Below are 19,798 nucleotides of genomic sequence, written 5' to 3' on the forward strand. Positions count from 1 at the left end.
TCGCTTAGTGTGACGGGGGCTTTAGTGTGAAGGTACCTTAAGTGTCGCAGTTTCTGTGATCATGAGGCTGCATTGTCACAGAAGGTGCATTGCACAGTTTATGCAAAGGAGGGATAAGCCTATTGTTAAATCTCAGGTAACCTCATTAGCAGCTTACACATAGGTGAGCCACAGACGGCGTCCTGGTCTCATTTGAACCTGCCAAGTCCACTTACTTGGATGTGCAGCATTCTGTACACTGTCTCTTATTCCATGCACATCAATCCAAAGTAATACTGGTTATTGAGGCATTTTAATTTCATACTATAAGTGGAAACCAAAGAACTGCAATACGATAAAAGGAAGATTAAACAGGAATAGGCAGAAAAGAGACTATGGCAAAATGCTTGTATCTACGGCTAGATGCACCCGATGGTTACGGTCTACTGAAGGTCATTTTATATTAGCTTTGGTGCATTTAAAGAACCACTCTTAAAAAAAAAAAAAAAATATTCCCTAAACCTTTCTATAATTATGCCTGTAGTGTAGTTGGCTTAAAATAATTACCAGTTTCTGGCTTGCTCTGATCCTTTCCTGAGTCACTTGACTTGCACAGGGACCGTTGTTTGGGGCGGTTGTATTTCCATCAGTGTAATCCTACAGAAGGTCCATAAATTTACATTGATAAAGTAACTTTTAGTTCACACATAAACCCCCGTGTGATGCAGCTAGTCTAGTCTAATATGAACTCATGTAGCCCAGAAGAGGACCGGGGAAGTCTGCAATCATCTACACTGCATTACTGACATATTTAGAAAGGTTTAGGGGATAACTCTTTTGTTGGGAGTGCTATTTTTTTATTTTTGTAGCCAGTTTTACCTTCATAGAATACAGAGCACGTAAAATAGTTGGGAGCATAACTTGGTGGTTGTAATTTACACTCCTTAGTTACCAATAGAGATAAGCGAATATTTCAGTGTTCGGTTCAGATTACGATTGCTGAATTTGCAATATTCGCCGACTAATTCGTCAAATATTTGCCGAACGTTACCAAACGCAATTCAGGTCACTGGGAGGCAAAAACAAAGGCATGTACAACACCTTATAATGGCCCCAAATGCTGCCAAAACACATCAAACGAGGGACAGACACCAGGAGAGTGGCCTCAATTCACCCACAGTACTAATTGTAGCATGGCACCGCAGCAATCATTCAGGCATGAGGTATCCGGGTCTGGGACAGCATTTTCAGCTTTCAATTGAACATCACAGTAAGATGAGGTGGGTGAGGAATCAATGTAGGCCTGCTGTGCTGGGAGCACTGATACAACATGCAAATATCAGTTTTGTAGACTACTATTGTCCGAAAATTTTAAGGATAGTAACACGAGTAGTTAAGTCCAAGGAAGTGGAGGCCTGACTGTTTCGGAGGCCTACTGCTACAGGCAACACGCATGAAGGAGACCCAACCAGGAGTGTTCACAGTTACAAAAATTACTGGCAGACACCACAAAAGTGCTATCAATTTCACCACAGTATAGATAGTATAACCTTTTAAAAAAGAGTGCCTTACACCGCAGAAGTGGAATAACTGTCACGAGAATAGAAATAATATAATTGGGACCGAGACGTCTTCCACTACAGCTAACCCAGCAGATGTAGACCAACCATGACTGTTCACATTTCCACAAATTTGTGTTAACCTCATCATCAGCAGCCGCAGCAGGCACAGAAGCCACTCTAAAGATATCACAGAGTGCAGTTACATTAATGCATCACACTAAAAAAATGCAATATCACCTAGTCTGTACAGTCTACGATTGGGATGCAATAGTCCTTGGAGATCCATGAGTTGTTCATCTTGATGAAAGTTAGGCGGTCTACACTTTCAGGGGACAGCTGGCCGCGCTTATCCATCAGGACACCACCAGCAGCTCTGAAGACACGTTCTGAGAGAACACGGGCTGCCGGGCAAGATAAAACCTCCAAGGCATGTGAGGCGAACTCAGGCCACTCATCAATTTTGGAAGACCAAGATGTGAAAGGGTCCAAACCCTCCCTGATGATATTGTTATTCAGTTCTAGATACTCCTGTACCACCTCTCCATTCGTTCACCATGTGTAAGACTTGGACTCTGTTGTGCTGGTGCTCGAGTTTGTCTAAAAAAAAAAAGTGTCAAAGGACTCAGAGAAATTGCTTCTTCCACTTCTACTGCTGCTAATGTTTTGGCGTTGACGAATTGATGTGCCGAAGGTTGGAAGTCTAAAGCTGCGATGCGTACGGTGTGCTTCACTAGTGTCTTGGGGAAAAATCTCTCTTAAGGTTGTGTAAAAGCGTGATTCGATACTCCAGCATTCGCGGGTCCCTTTCCAAGGCGGGAAGCATCTGTCAAAATTTAGTTGTATAACATGGATCTAACAGAGTGGTGACCCAGTAGTCAGCAGTATTCCTAATCATAACTATACGTGGATCATGTTGCAGATAATGCAGCAAGAAGGCACTCATATGTCGGGCTCTACCATGAGGTCCGAGCCCATGCTATGTTGGTGGCTGGGTAACATTTCCTCCGTCCGCTCCCGCCATCCACGAACAACAAAGAGAGGAGGATTATCCCCTTCATCTGACAGTTGCTCGCCCATCACTTCTTCCTCCTCCATTTGTTCCTTGGATCTTGCACCTTCGATAAGTTTGTCTGTTATCACCCAGCCCCCCTTGATCGCAGTAATCTACCCTCCCTTGGCACCCGTCTGTGTGACGACAGTCTTGAACTTAGAGACAATGTTATCCCTTCCACATCCTAATCTTCTGGAACCACCATCTCCTCCCGCAGGCTATTCAAAGTCTGCTCCAGCATATAGATGACCGGAATAGTGATGCTGATGACGGCGGCGTCAGCGTTAACCATCTTAGTAGCCATTTCGAAACTGTGCAGAAGGGTGCAGAGGTCCTTAATCTGTGCCCACTCTGTAAACGTGATATGCATCACATCCGTACTGCGTTGGCCCAAGCTATACGACATGACATACTGTGTTGGGGCTCGATGCTGCTGCCACAGTCGCTGCAACATGTGCAGAGTGGAATTCCACCATGTAAGCACATCGCATACCAACCTCTTAACTGGCATGGACAAAGACCTCTGTATCGATGCAATTCGATGACAAGAGGGGTGCGAACAGCGGAAATGAGCACACAGCTTTGGTACTTTCTGGAGCAGGTCACCCAGGCCAGGATAGTTGCGGAGAAAACGCTGTACCACCAGGTTGAGAACATGAGCCATGCAAGGCATGTGAGTGAGCTTGCCTCGCCGTAGGGCCGCCACCAGGTTTGCACTATTATCGGACACTACCTTCGCTGGATGCAGGTTCAGCGGAGACAGCCATTGATCAAACTCAGCCTGGAGAGCTGTGCACAACTCTTCAGCTGTATAACTGGGATCTCCGAGGCATGTCAATTTTAATACTGCCTCACTGATTGCGGTGAGCCCTGGCTGCGCAGTACGGAGGTGGTGGGGATTCGCTCTGCACTGTTGGAACGCATATCTCATTAAGACAGAGGTTGAGAGTGCAGGTGGAGGCCCTAGAGGAGGAGGCAGAAGCAGGGGAGGAAGTCTTAATACAAACTATTTGAAAGTCATGCCTCCTACTGTATGACACTAGGAACAGAACAATTATTTGATGGCCTCTGGATCAGGCCTCTATAACAATAGATGCTACACACTATTTGAATGTAAGCTATCCCCTACTGTATGACACTAGGAACAGAAGGATTTATGGTCGCCTCTGTATCAGGCCTCTACAGCTTAATTTCAACCCAACAAAATGATAGTGCGAGTTGTCTAACTTTTTGCAACTGAAAATATAAAATAATTTTTAATCTGACTTAGGTCTGCAGACAGGTTCATATCACCGCCACAAAATGACAACGTGGGATACAGCAGGCTTACTCATTTAGCAACAGAAAAAAATTATATATTTTTTTTTAGTGTGCCTTAGGTCTGCAGACAGACAGTTTCATATCACCACAGCACAAAATTACAAGGTGGGATACAGCAGGCTGGTTCACATTTAGCTAGTGAAAAATATTAATTAGAATGCTATACCCGTGCATAGAGCACAATAGAAGTAGTGCACAGCACACTTACAGGACATGTGCCCTGCTGGCTTTGTCTGTGGACCTCAGTAATGGCCAAATAAAATGCTGGAAGGTAAATTTAGCAGCCACACTGGACACTAGCTAGCTACACTATCTGATATACAACCGCCTATCTAACTAGCTAAAATGTAGCTGCTAATAGTGGCAGCATCAGGAGCAGCCTCTCTGTGCTGTATCCGTGTCAAAATGACACTAAAACAAGATGTCCGCTATTTATATGGAGAGGGACATGTGACTTCAGGAGCCAATGAAAAAAGTCGTTGTGTCAGGACATTGTGGATGTTTCCTGCTTCCTGATTGGCTAGCCGCAATGTGCACACATAAAGTTAGGAGAAAAAATGACTGTTGACAAGAACGCCGCGCCTCTGAGCTCTGCAAACCCTCCACCCTCAACAAATACCTGCCCCATGCTCATGATACACCACCATTATCGTTGCTAAAGTGCTGAAAATACTTTTGTGGCAACGCAAATATTTTCCCGCACTTTTTACCGAATGTTACCAATTTATTTTTTTTTCCGATTTTATAAAATTTTGCTCGTGTTTCCGATCACTGATCCAAATGTGCCATATTGGTGCCGAATTTGTTTGGCGATCGTTTTCTTAGCTCATCATTAGTTAATTTTAAAGAATTTAAAAAATACTTAGTAAGCTTAATTGTTTTCCCCTAAGAATTATAAATAGTGACATTTTGTTGAAGTATTACAAACCTTAGAGGAAATGATTTTATCCCTAGAACCCAGTAACAAGGCTGCATCCGGGAGCGCCACGGCCGAGGAAGCAGCTAAAATGTTAGCTGAAAAGCGCCGTCTTGCACGGGAGCAAAGAGAGATCAAGGAGCAAGAGCGAATTCAAAGACAGGAAGAAGAAAGGTAATTCATTCATTTGTGGGGGTTTTTTTGCATTTTAAGTGGAATATTATAAAATGGTAATAAACTGCTAAATAAATGTTCCCACATCGATGTGACGTCACAGAGAGGCTTTCGCTGTGCATGCACGGTTCACTGTCACCTTTAGTAATTCCATCAGTAGAATCAATGATCTGTTGCTCCTGCACCCAGGACATGTGCACATATGGGTGTTCGATGGTCCTGCAACTGCTAGTATGGCAGTGATCTATAGGACCAAATCTACACAGATGAAACCAAGTGGGCACATGTTTATATTTATTGCCCTATCCTATTACGTGAATACAGCGGACTTATAACCATCTATGATAAGTGCTAGATGGCAACTTTGTGTTTTGTGCCTTTCTCGCTAGCTACCTATTATATGCTGCGCTTATAGGGATGGTCCCAATTAAGCGAATAATCACCTATCCACCTGTTTAATTTAAAAATATTTCTCAGAGTTGGTGTGACGGGGTATTATCTTGGACACATCCTTTTTTTTTTTTTTTTTTTTAACTGTTTCAACTTTTGACAGGATAAAGCAGGAAGAAATGGCTCGTAAAGCAGAAGAAGACAGGCTAAGGTTAGAAGAAGAGACAAAACTATTGGAGGAGAAGAGAAAGCTAGAAAGAGAGGAGGAAGAAAGACTAGCTCAAGAGGAAAAGATCCGCAGAGACCAAGAAGAACAGGAGCGCCTGACGGAGCTTCAGCAGCAGGTATCTAACATGTTTATCTGCTTGTAAATATTATATCATTCTGGATTAAAACTCAATTCTTTATTTCAATTACCAATAAATATTGGTAATAGAAATAAAGAATTGAGTTTTAATCCAGAACGATATAATATTTACTAACAGTTTGGATTTCACTATTTACTGAATCTATGTTTATCTGCTTGTAGAGATCATTTGCTTATTACATTAATCAGAATTTCGTTAAATATAATGGATATAAAGGGATTTCATGCATTATGTCATTGAAATTAAATCATTCTCCCATGAATAGTTTTGTAACTTTCTAATATACTTTGCGGTCGATTCATCAAGACTGTCATTTTCTACCTACGGTAAGTCTTGATGCAGAGTGAGGAAGTAAAAATCCAGCCCAAGATATCTAAGCAAGAGGGTCCAACTATGTCAGTTCAGTATGAAGTCTCTTCACTCTATAATAATCTCCCTGGAACCAGAGGAATTGCTGTCCTCTGGATATCAAGGGTGCCTATTTTCACATCCCCATAAGTCCAGCTCATCAGAATTTTTTCTCTGCTTGGTGGTCCATCTGTTTCACTTTCAGTTTGTGGCTTTCTCCTTCTGCCTGGCCACGGCCCCCAGGGTGTTCATGAAGGTTTCTTCATACCGGGGGGGTCCTGGTTATTCCCTACCTGGATGACATTCTCATCAAGGCACCTTCTTACTCAAAGAACTTAGTCTGCAGTCACCTTGGACACCGTATCTTGCTTTAGGTGAATCATAAATGGACTGAAGTCCTCACTGATCCTGGCTCTGCATCTTGTTTTTCAGGGGTTGAATACTTTCTGTGAAGGCTTTCCACATTGCGTATTCTACCATTGCAGTTGGCCTTTTTTCTGTTTGTGTGAATCCAATTACATCGCTGATATGTATTATCCCTTCCAGTTCTTTCCTTTTTGCAGTCCGGTCTTGAGTCTGGATTGGCTCTCATTTCTCTCAAGGGCCAGGTCTCTACCTTGGCTTTCTTTTTCCAGTGCAACATGCATTTCAAGCCTCCATTCAAGACTTTTCTTCAATGTGCAGCACACTTGGTGCCACCATATTGCACCCCCCCTCGATCTGTGGGACCTCAATCTGGTTTTGGATACCCTTCAGTCTCCTATTTTTGAGCAGATTTGTGACTTTTCTTCAATTCTGCTTTCCAGTAAGGTGTTATTGCTTATGGCGATCACTTCTATCAGACGAGTTTCCAAACTGGCAGCGCTCTCTTGTTGCTCTCTGTTCCTTGTCCTTTACTTGGAGAGGTGGTCTTTACTCCTTGTACCCTGTTTTCTCCAGAAGGTGATCTCTGTCTTTCACCTTAATAAGGATATGGTTGTTCCATCCTTTGGCCTTTCAGCCTCTCGTATCTCTGAGTGGGCACTACACAAGCTAGACATGGTCAAAACTGTTTTACTTTGTCTTTCATGGCCCCTATCTGATGTGTGGATCCCTTGTATGCCAGCCTGGATGGCCATTGCAAATGTCTGGCTGCCTGAACGGGTACCATTGCTCTCTGGATTCGATCTGCAATTATGGAAGCATATCAGGCTAAAGTCAGAGCGATCATGGTTCACTGCACCTCGGTGGTGTGACTCTCCCGGGCCAGACGCCACCAGGCATCTGTTCTACAACTCTTTAAGGCTTCTACATGGTCATCGGTCATATTTTACCTCTTTGCTATTGAATACAACATGTCGGGTACCACCCAAGTGACTGCTGTTTGTAGCACTTTTCTGCCAAGTCTTTTGCTTTTGAATATAGACTTTGGTTGTATATTTCCTATCTAAATTACCCAACAGGTTGCTATTATTCCTTTTGTAACACCGTTATCTTTCCTACCTAATGGACTGCTTTCAGTCATCCATTGGTTTCCTTTCTCTCCAAATGAAGTGCCTGAGAATAGAAGATTTTTGGTACTCACCATAAAATCTTTCTCTTAGCCCTCATTGGGGGGGGGGGGGGGGGGGGGACAGCACCATTCCTTGTTTGCCCTTTTGGGGGTGTATTTTACGTTTTCTTCTCAGGATGGTTCCTTCATTCTTTTGCTTCTTTTATTGCTTTCTCACTGAGTACTTTGGTGCCAGTAAGCCAGGTGTAGTCCACTGGGGGGGTATATAGTGTTGCCTCCTGACCCTCGTGGCCGAATACTTCACCCATGGTTTTCCAATGAAGGCTGAAAGTTGAGATGTTACAGTGAGCGCTAAAGATCCTCTCTTTTTCAGCTGCAGTTTGCTTTTGTTAGAAATCTACTGGAGTCATGGACTAGAGTACCCTTCTGCCTTAATTTACACCACCTTTGAGGCATAGGTTATGATTAGTCTATTGGGTGGGACTTCGCCATGTTCCCCGCCTGCTCATTTATCTTACACAGACTTATTGCTTGGATATACCAACACTTAATCATTTAGGGTTTATTTCTCCTACACCTCATTGGGGGACACAGGACCATGGGCGTTATGCTGCTGCCACTAGGAGAACACTAAGTAAACACAGAAAGAATAGCTCCTCCCCTGCATTATACCCCCTCCTGCTGGCTCTCAGTGAACCAGTTCTTGCTTAGTGTCTGTAGGAGGCACTTGGGTCTGTTTCAGACCCCACCTTTTTTATTTTAATTTTTGATTTTGTTCTATTTTTTCCTTTAACGGAGCGAATGGGGGCGACGGATCCTTTCTAGGCTCCGATCTCCCCCGGACCATCAACAGGCAAGTATGTGGAGCGTTCCTCCCGTATCCTTTCCTGCAACGTTGGATGCCAGCCCTGAGCTCACCTTGCGGGCGACGGTTCCTTCGCGTTCCGATCTCCCCACCTCCATAGCAGGCGACCACATGGAGTAGCCCTCCATCTACCTCTCCTGGAGCCAGGTGCATAGCCGGACATATTATGAATGGCGTCTGTGCAGCCCCCCTCTGCATCACCACTGATATAGCGGATGACGCATGGCGGCAGAAGCTCTCCACCCCCTCCCTGACTATGGCGACGGTGGATTGAGCTCCGGCCCACCGCATCTACTGTGAGTACACTGCGGGGGCCGAGGAGCTTGGGGGGGGGTCCTGGTCCCCCGGGTAGGGAGGTCTGCACCTTAAAGCCCGGGTCCGTGGGTGGTCTGCAGTGCGGCAATTCCTCCAGAGAGTGTGGCTTAAGAATGGCGCTAATAACGGTCGCGGCGCTGCAGGCCGCAACCGCAGGTTTAAAATTTAGCCCCCGGCTTTTCCCTTTCACACAGGCCGGAGTTTTGGCCACGCCCACTGGCAGTTACCGCCGCCCACTCTTTCTGGCGCTTCTCGTTCCCTGAGAGACACTCTCACTTCCTGATCTCGGCGGCCATCTTGGTACACCCACAGGGCTGATGCTGCAGCGCTGCTCCAGCCTTTTCAATCACAGCCTTCAGGATTAGCAATTCCTGTGCAGAATTCCCGTGGCATCACACTGTGGACCTCCCCTGGGGACTCAAGACACAGGACCATGGGTAAGCTCCAGGAACATAGCTTAACCCTTCCCTTGCTAGTAAGCGCTTTCCTCCAGGCTTTACTATGTCTCAACCAAAGCCTCACAAAAAGTGTGGGAAAACCCACACTGTATTTTTCGCTGCATGTACCTCTTGTAAGGCATCATTACCCCGGGGTCACAATACTGCATTATGCACAGCTTGTGAACCGGTGACGGCTCAGGAACAACCTGTTGCTGATACTGAACCCAGTGAGCCTAGTCCCCCTGAGTGGGCTACCTCCCATTCCCGGTCTAAGGCATCCCTGGCAAAAGCGTTAGACTCGTTCCGAGACCCTTCCTCTAACCAGGGCACGAATACGGACGACGCTTCAGATGGTCAGATCCCCTTGTACTCCAGGGGTCGTACCTTGCCAAGGAGTTCTCATTCTTCCAGGAAAAGGACTCATGCCATATCCCCAGACCATCACCGGTTTTTGGGTTCTGAGAGCTCCATTTCTCGATCCCCTTCCATTGGGGCTAGTAGAGAACCTGTTTCAGAGGACTATTCTGACACGTCCCTAGATCAGGAATTTCATCACGATCAGGAGACTCTCGACTCTCTAATGCTACGTTCACATTTGCGTTGTGCAGCGCAGCGTTGGCGGCACAACGCATACACAACGCATGCAAAACGCATGCATAACGCTGCGTGTGGCGACGCATGCGTTGTGTTTTTGGACGCCAAAAAAATGCAACTTGCTGCGTCCTCTGCGCCCTGACGCTTGCGTCAAAAAAGACGCAAGCATCAAAAAACGCAAGACAACGCATGTCCATACGCCCCCATGTTAAATATAGGGGCGCATGACGCATGCGTCGCCGCAGCTGCGCCCGACGCTGCGCTGCACAACGCTAATGTGAACGTAGCATTATTGAGACAGTGAATAAGGCCTTGAGACTTGAGGAGGAACCCTTATCTAAAACGGATCATGCCGTGTCCTTTAAGAGGACCAAACGAGCTCACAGAGTGTTAGCCACTCATCCCGAGTTTAAGCATATTGTTGAATCTCACAGGATCCGTCTAGATAAACGATTCACAGGGCAGAAGCCCATGGAGTCCAAATATCCCTTTGCCCAGGATCTAAGAAAAGATTGGTCACAATCTCCCCCAGTAGATCCTCCGCTATCGCGCCTGGCTACGAAATCTGCTTCTCGGAGGGCGCCTCTATTAAAAATCCAACCGATCGTCAGATCGACAATATGGCGCATTCAGCTTTTGAAGCCTCAGCGGCCGCACTCTTTCCATCTTTTGCCGCTGCGTGGGTGGCTAAGGCTATGACCCACTGGGCTGAGGTCTTGTCTTCAGCAGTACTGGATACCAATCTTCCCCCCGAGATAGCAGACCTCGCTACTCAGATAGCCAGAGCTGGAGATTTTGTAGTGACCGCGTCCCTGGATGCTGCTGACTGAGCTTCTCAAGCAGCAACAAATGCCATCACCATCCGGAGGTCCCTATGGCTCAGGGACTGGCGTGCGGATTCTACTTCCAAAAAGTCATTGACTTCTCTCCCATATCAGAGCGGTCGCCTTTTTAGCGAAAAGCTCGACCAGTTAATTTCTGACGCCACTGGAAGGAAGAGTAAAATTCTTCCACAACAGAGACCCTCTCGGCCCTTTCGGAACCTGCAACCACAGGCTCGGTCCTGATTGTTTTGTTACAACTCAAACTGGTCCTCTACTTCCACATCTCCCGGTTCCGGCCAGGCTCAACGTGGAGACAGAGGTTCACAGGCCTCTTTTAAGCCTTCTCCTTCATGGAGAGGCAGGCCAAGGCAGCCGGGATCCAGAGGCGCCAGAACGGGCAGACCTTCCACACAATTACTCACTGCGGTATCCGGGGGACACCCTCAAAGTAGGCTGCTGCCTGCTTTCCTTCAGTGCCGCGTGGCTCTCGGTCGTTCACGACGAGTGGGTCCGCGATCTAGTGTCCTCCGGATACAAGATGAATCTCTTATCTCGTCCTCCAAACCGTTTTTTCCTGTCTTCTCCTCCCAGGGCAAAAGCATCAGAGTTCTTCAAAGCTATAAGCTCTCTGAGAAAAGACGGCGTTATTATTCCGGTCCTTCAAAGCGAAAGGTTTCAAGGTTTTTAGTCAAACCTCTTCATTGTTCCAAAGAAGGACAGTACACTACGGCCCATACTGGACCTAAAACTGCTGAACAAGTTCGTCAGGGTGCGACTGTTCCGGATGGAATTGCTTCGTTCTGTCATCGCCTCCATGGAAAAAGGCGAGTTCCTGGCGTCTATAGACATCCAGGACGCATACCTCCACATTCCCATTTTACCTTCTCACCAAAGGTTTCTTCGCTTCGCAGTTCAGGAAGATCACTTCTAATTCGTTGCTTTGCCCTTCGGCCTCGCCACCGCCAGGGTATTCACCAAGGTCATGGCGGCTGCCGTGGCCATACTCCACACCCGAGGCGCGGTGGCGCTCCCGTATTTAGACGATATCCTCATCAAAGGCCCCTCTTTCCGCTTCTGCAAGGAAGCCGTGGCCATCACAATAGATACCCTTTCTCCCCTGGGTTGGAAGATAAACTTCAAAAAAATCTTCCCCAGTACCGGCTCAGCGAATTTCCTTTCTAGGAATGATACTCTACTCGTCCCGGGGGTTGGTTCTTCTTCCCCCGGAAAAGATCTCAGTCTTACAGCGGGAAGCTCAGAAGCTCTCTCAGCCGCGCTCTCACTCTCTGCGCTTCAGTATAAGAGTCCTCGGCAGGATGGTAGCAGCTATGGAGGCGGTTCCATTTGCCCAACTACACCTCCGTCCCCTACAGCATGCCCTCCTGGCTGTTTAGAACAGGACCCCGAGTCCCTAGACCATCGGTTCCTCCTTCCCCAGCGAGTCAGACAGTCTCTCAGGTGGTGGACATTGAAATCCTCCCTGAATCAAGGGAAGTCTTTTCTTCCAGTACGCTGGCTGGTTGTGACGACAGACGGCAGTCTTCTAGACTGGGGAGCGGTGTTCCTTCATCACACTGCTCAGGGCCGCTGGTCCCCCCAGGAATCACGCCTTCCAATAACATCTAGGAAATCCGGGCGATCAGGCTGGCACTTCTCCAGTTTCATCCCTTCCTAGCAGGTCGCCCAATCAGGACTCAGTCCGACAACGCCACTGCAGTGGCACACATCAACCGCCAAGGGGGAACCCGCAGCAAGGCGGCCATGACAGAGGTAAGCCACATCCTCCGATGGGCCGAGGAAAACCGCTCAATGAGCTCTGCGGTTCTCATCCCGGGAGTGGACAATCGGGAGGCAGACTTCCTCAGTCGGCAATGCCTCGACTCCGGGAAGTGGTCTCTCCATCCGGAGATTTTCCACCAGATCTGCTGTCGTTGGGGAACCCCGGACGTGGATCTGATGGCCTCACGGCTGAATTCCAAGGTTCCCGACTTCATGGCTCGGTCCCACGATCTGGCAACCATCGGGGCAGACGCTCTTGTACTGCCGTGGCATCATTTTCGGCTTCCGTACATATTTCCCCCGCTTCCTCTCCTGCCGAGAGTCATTAAGAAATCAGAGCGGAGAGGGTACCAGTAATCCTGATTGCGCCAGATTGGCCGCGCCGGGCGTGGTACGCGAAACTACTTCAACTAGTTGCCGACGTTCCCTGGCGATTACCGAATCGCGCAGATCTGCTATCTCAAGGCCCCTTTAACCAACAGAACTCAGAGGCCCTGTGTTTGATGGCATGGCCGTTGAGTCCTGGGTCCTAACCCAGGCAGGTTTCTCTCCTGAAGTCATAGCTACCATGATCAGCGCTAGAAAGCCTACTTCTATACGTATCTATCGTCGCACTTGGAAGACTTTCTTTTCATGGTGTAGGGACCGAGGACGTTCTCCTCTACATTTTTCCATCCCTTCCATTCTCCAGTTCTTACAAACGGGTTTGGACTTGGGTCTCGCCCTAAGTTCTCTCAAGGGGCAGATATCAGCCCTGTCTGTTCTCTTCCAACGCAGGATTGCCAACAGATTACAGCTCAAGACGTTTATTCAGGGAGTCTCCCATCGGGCGCCCCCCTATAGGATGCCGTTGGAACCATGGGATCTTAATCTGGTCCTCGGAGTTTTGCAACAGCCTCCTTTCGAACCTCTACAGGAGGTTTCCCTGTCTCTTCTTTCATGGAAAGTTGCTTGTCTAGTTGCGGTCACCTCTATTAGACGAGTCTCCGAGCTGGCGACTATGTCCTCTCAAGTTCCGTTCCTGAATTTTCATCAGGATAAGGTGGTTTTTTTTTTTTTTAAATTCGTTTATTAGAACACTTAATTCACATGAACATACACAGTGTACTTATTTCAACGTCAGTGTAGGTACATCACAAAGATAGATTCATCCACAGAATACTTTATACACCGATCGGGTCATGCAATTTTGAAATATAATAGTATGTCACATATACTGAAAATCCTAAACTCAACCTATCTTACTGCCTAAACAAAACAAAACTGTCTCCACTACCGTAGCATAGCAGTTTCAATGCCCAGCGTGACTCACTCTATGTCTCAAGTCTTTATTGTACAGAAACTAGGCCCTCAGCTGCGTGACGACATAGTAAGGTATGACGAGTTCCACGAGTCCCAAATTTTATTAAATTTATCCAAGCAGCCTCTATTTTGGTATAAGGTGCGTTCATATGGCACAATTAAATTTACCAACTCCATCCAGGCCCTAAGAGACGGATGTGAGGTACCCATCCAACGTAAGGCAATCAATTTTCTTGCCAGAAAAAGTGTCTCTCTCAGAAAGATTTGAGCATGGTGGCCCCAGATCTCCTCCTCCAATATCCCAAATAAACACACTGATGGGGTTAGGGGAACAGGAATATGTACAAGGGAAGTCAACAACGCGGTTACCTCTTTCCAATAAGACATAATAATTGGACATTCCCATATCATGTGTATGAAATCCGCCTCCTCCATGTGACATCTAGTGCATTCTGAAGACCGGGACCACCCAATTTTAAATAGTCGCAGTGGGGTTAGATATGACTGATGCAAAATATATAACTGAATCATTTTATTGTTGGCCGAGGGCGACACCCTGGTTGGAGATTCAAGGGCCACCTCCCAGTCCTCACCCTGCAGGTCGGGTATCAGGACCCTCCACTTGTCCCTTATCGGCAACAAGGCAGCATCCGCACCCACTGATAACATATAAGTATACAATACGGAGATAAGACCCCGGGGCCCCTGTGACTTGAATATTCCTATCAGTGGGAAGGAGGACATTACTCGTGCCATTTCAACGTTACGAAAATGTGATTGAATCGCAGATCTGAGTTGAAGATATCGAAAGAACTGAGGTCTCGGTATATCATATTTATGCTGTATTTGTTCAAAGGACATTAGGGTTCCCTGTTCATAGAGGTCATTAAGCGATGAGACACCATGCAGTGTCCAGAATTGAGCAGAGGGGTGGTTCAACAAGCCCGGAAAATATTCATTATCCCATAATGGAAGTTCAGCTACTATACCATCAAAATGAATTGCCTTCTTCACTTGACGCCAAATCAATCTTGCCAGGCGAAGCAATGGTAGTAAACTAGAGGCAGAGGGTTTGTCCACCTCCAAAAAACCCAACGGGCATTTGATTTTGGCAGCCTGAATCAAATGGTGTTCTGAGTTCGGTAAATCTCCCCCCGGCATCCATTTCCCCAAAGCTCTAAGTTGTCCAGCTAGGTAGTATAAGAAGAAGTCTGGCAACGCTGCCCCTCCCATCTGTTTAGATCTATATAAGGTGGACAATTTAAGTTTAGGTCTAGCCCTTCCCCAAATAAAAGATGTAGTTAATGAGTTTAGATTGGCAAAAAAGGATTTAGGGACCGGTACTGCGCTATGTTGGAGAGAATAGTTGAGTTTCGGGAGAAGTATCATTTTTATCAAGTTTATGCGGCCCGAGACAGATAAAGGTAGTTTACTCCAAATTGCAAATTTATGTTTAACTAGCTCTAGCAATGGGAGAACATTAAACTGTAGATCAAGTCTACTACATCTTGGTATAATTATTCCTAGGTATTTGAAGCTAGTGACAACCGGTAGTGGGGATAAAGTGTTGAGATGTGTCATCGAGCCATGAGAAAGAGGCATCAAGGCAGATTTGTCCCAATTTATATACAATCCCGAACGTCTACCGAACCCCTCTATAGTAGTAATCACATGTGGCAAGGTCTCCTCCACCTCATCAAGAAACACCACCATATCATCTGCATATAGACCGATAGTGTCCGTGCGATCTGCTATTGTAATACCCCTAATAAGTGGGGAGGACCTCATACGAATCGCTAACGCCTCTATCGCTAGGGCAAATAATGCCGGAGACAGAGGACATCCCTGGCGAGTTCCCCTCTTTAAGGAGAACGAATCAGAAATAGAATTGTTAATAATTATCCGAGCTCTTGGTTTCAAATATAATGCTGCAATCCATTTTTGGAACTTGGGACCAAATTGGAATCGTTGTAAACACGCAGATAGGAAGGGCCATTCAAGGGAGTCAAATGCCTTAGCCGCGTCCAGCGAGGCCATGGCCCATTTATTCTCAGGTACTAACGTACTATATTGAGCTATTGATTGAACCCTCCTAATATTAATAGAGGTACTCTTGCCCGGCATGAAACCCGTCTGGTCCGGATGTATTATATCCAATATTACCGCATTTAACCTAGTGGCTAGAATTTTAGTAAAAATCTTATAGTCTACATTGACCAGCGAGATGGGGCGGTAAGATCCACAGTCCAGGGGGTCCTTCCCTTCCTTTTTTAAGACTATGATATTTGCTTCATAATAAGAATCCGGCAAGGAACCACCCTCCCAAATCCCCTGAAATACTTTCAAGAGAATTGGTGTCAAAGCGTCTCTATATTTTCTGTATACTTCTATGGGGAAACCATCTGGGCCCGGTGCCTTGCCAGAAGCCATGTCTGTTATGGCCCTGTTTACCTCATCGAGAGTAAAATCTGCATCTAAAAAGGCTTGCTGTGCAGCATCCAACGTAGGGAATACTAGATCCGACAGGTAGTCTAGGCATTCCAAAATATCAGAATCTCCTTTGGAGCTATATAGACTTTTATAGTAATCACAAAAGCATTGGAGTATGTCGTCTGTCGAGGTCACTACAGAGTCATCTGATTTCCGGATTTTGAGTATAGTGTTGGATGTGTTGTGTTGACGTACCATATATGCTAGGAGTTTACTGGACTGGTTTCCCAGTTCAAAGTAAGTCTGTTTAGTAAAAAACAATTTACGTTTGGATTTGGTGTCGGTATATTGACTATGGAGTCTGTGCAGGTGTAACCACTCCGTCTTATTCTCATTTGTCTGATTAGCTATATAAGCCGCCTCTGAATCTTTCAATCGTCTATCCATGTCATCATCTTCCTTTGAAGTCAGGCGCTTAATATATGAGATGGTAGAAGACAAGCATCCTCTCAAATATGCTTTGAGGGCATCCCATAGAATATTAATATTTTGCGGCATAGGGTGGGATGTAATGAAACAGTCCAGCTGGTCAACAGTCCGGTCGTCTGGGCCTATCAACTTCATCCAGAATGGGTTCACCTTCCAATTTATACTGTTCCTCGCCCGACTCAGCCTAAGTTTAAGAATCACAGGACTATGGTCTGAGATACTTCTACTCCCATGACGCACCTCCTCCACCCGTACCGCCAAGCCACCAGAGCCAAATATATAGTCTAGGCGAGATAGAGTGCGTCTGACAGATGAATGACATGTATACTCCTTTACATCGGGATGGCGCATTCTCCAGAGATCTAACCAACCAGTGCCTTCCATGAGTATTGACAATCGGGATGGTGAAGGATGCACATCCATGATATTTCCATCAAACCGAAGTCTATCCATACATTCATCCATTAGCATATTGAAATCTCCCATACACAGGACATGCGCATCTGGATAATTTAAAGCAAAATCAACCGCTTTCTTAATAATCGACATCTTAGCAGGGGGAGGGTTATATATACACATTATCGCATAGTCCTCTGAATTCACATTCGCGTGCACAAACACAAAACGACCTTCCGGATCTCTCCGAACTTCTCTGACCTCCCATCTGATATCTTTATGAATTAACAAAGATACTCCTCTAGAATAACTAGTATGGAATGCATGTACAGACCATTGTACCCAGGGTTTTTGTACATAACGGGCCGAGTCCCTAGTTAGATGTGTTTCAACCAAAGCTATTATATGAGGGTGGTAACGTCGTATCTGAGAAAACACTTTGACCCTCTTACGAGGCGACCCAAGGCCCCTCACATTCCATGTCATACATGTGATGTCAGACGCCATAACTTATCAGTCTAGAATGCATAGCGTCACGTCGAGCTTCTGCTACACCTGTAGTGGAGAAAAACATGGCAGTAATTTCTAAGTAGCTAACAGTAAACAAAATCAAAACATTGAAAAGCAAAAAGTACTTTGTAAAGGAGCAAAAATTCGCGCTCCAGATAGCCCAGTCCAAAAAAGGGGATACCATCTCTGAACACAGAGTTCAGTAAAGTTGTTTCCCAGGACGCTGGCAGAGGAGCTCCCGACACCGTCAAGGAAAATCCGGCAAAAAGGTTCCAAATTCTAGACAAACGAAGACAGCGGTCCTCTTAGGATTTCTCTCCACTCCCGCCTGCCCCCAAACACGACCGCATCCACTCCTCAGCCTCAGCCGGATTTGCAAAAAAGGAAGAAGAGCCTTGGTATACCACTCTGAGCCTGGCAGGGTATAACATTGAGTATAAGATGTTTTTCTCTCTGAGCCGTTTTTTAATTTCCATAAATTGAGATCGTTGTTTTTGCAACTCCATGGAAAAATCTGGAAACACAGAGATAGTAGCATTGTTATATTTGATGGGACTTTTTTGTCTAGCCAAGCGAAGGATCATATCTCTGTCTTTACAATTGAGCAGGCGTGCTAAAAAAGGTCTCGGAGGAGCGCCAGGAATGGGAGGCTTTGTTGGCACTCTATGGGCCCTCTCCACGGAAAAGGTGGTGGAGAAACCACCTCCCAAGGTATCCTTCAGCCATTCCTCTAGAAATGTTTCTGGGTGCTGACCCTCCGACCGCTCCGGCAAACCAATTATACGGATATTATTCCGTCTCAGTCTGTTTTCCAGTTCGTCCGCTTTCTGTTTCCATGCATTTATAGAGCCAGCCACCTTTGTCAATTTAGCCTCCATAGGTCCATAATTATCTTCTAAGCGAGATACACGTGATTCAACCTCAGAAATACGACCTCCCATGGTCTGCATGTCTTGTCTGAGGCGCCCCACTTCAGAGTGCACTTCCTCTATCTTTCCCGATAATGATGTCCTGGTCAATGATATAGCTTGCATCAATTGCTCAGATGCCTGCTTCAATGTCAATTCTTCCTGATCTCCATCTTCCTCACCATCAGAGGCTTGGTTTTTTAATTGGTTTTCAGATCTGCTCACAGGTGAAGGAGAGTTCTTTTTTGAATGTATACTATCAGGTGGATCCGTTCGTGCAAACTTTTTAAGCTTTTCAGCTGTGCCCGAGTTTTTATAGCGACTCATATTGGATGATATGAATTAAAATATCGCTGCAGCTGATTATGGTTTGGTTAACAAGCCACTAAGTCACAATGCACACACAGCCTGTAGGGTCCTCCCTGTGCAACCTCGCAAAAGTAGCAGTATAGTGCAGGGCTCACCACTATGGATACAAATGAGGGGAGAGTTCCAGGAGCAGCCCCCACCACAAATAAGGCTCAGTTTCTTATAATATCTGTAGGCTCTGTCTCCCAATAACTGCAGAGTGCAGGTTATAGGTTCTGTTATCTGAGAGTCACAGAGGACGTATAGTCTCCACCCGGGCAGCCGTGCAGGGGAGAGGATCTAAAGTTATGGGCGATGCTGGAGCCGGTCGGCTCTATATAATATGGTGCAACAGTAACGAGAGGGGTGCGGGGTCCGTCTTCCAGGACTCACACCGCACAGTCCTCTCAAGTACCTCCGGTAGTTGTGGCCGGCACCTCCCGAGTCTCCTGGCACACTTCGCGCCTTCCGACTCCAGCGCACGCTGCAGGGAAGATGGCCGCCGCCTCCTGCCTTCTCTGTTCTCCGTCCGCTCGCCTCAGGGATTCCGCCCGACCGAAGCCGCACCTCGCGCCCTCTCAGAAGCCGGGGACCCCCAGGCACCCAGAGGATTCCAGCGGTGTTCACCGGATCCCTCCCGGGTGAGTATTTAAAGCAGGATTCTGCAGGATTACGGGAGCTCCAGCCTGACACGTCTGTTCAGCTCCACTACATCGCCACGCCCCCAGGATAAGGTGGTTTTGAGGACATCCCCCTCTTTTCTACCGAAAGTTGTATCCTCTTTTCATCTCAATGAGGAGATTGTCTTATCGTCACTCTGTCCGGCACCAGTCCATCGCATCGAGAAGGTCCTGCACACACTGTATTTAGTGAGAGCTCTTAGGAGATACATCTCGCGGTCAGCGTCTTTCCGCAGGTCAGATGTCCTATTCGTGCTCCCGGAAGGACCGAGGAAAGGGTTTCCCGCTTCCAAGGCGACAATAGCCAAATGGATCCAT

General features: G+C 46.6%; 1 protein-coding gene across 18 annotated transcripts in view; it reads left to right on the forward strand.

Annotated features, from left to right (window-relative positions):
• Positions 1–19,798, forward strand: part of MAP7D3 (MAP7 domain containing 3) — a 116,581-nt gene that overhangs the window by 81,962 nt on the left and 14,821 nt on the right. For all 18 annotated transcript variants that reach the window (XM_077285288.1, XM_077285290.1, XM_077285292.1 and 15 more), the window contains 2 exons: positions 4,867–5,002; positions 5,556–5,736. In XM_077285288.1, the coding sequence (XP_077141403.1) occupies positions 4,867–5,002; positions 5,556–5,736 (317 nt within the window). The remainder of the gene's footprint in view (positions 1–4,866; positions 5,003–5,555; positions 5,737–19,798) is intronic.

Source organism: Ranitomeya variabilis, chromosome 2 (genome assembly GCF_051348905.1).
Source record: "Ranitomeya variabilis isolate aRanVar5 chromosome 2, aRanVar5.hap1, whole genome shotgun sequence".
NCBI lineage: Eukaryota > Metazoa > Chordata > Amphibia > Anura > Dendrobatidae > Ranitomeya > Ranitomeya variabilis.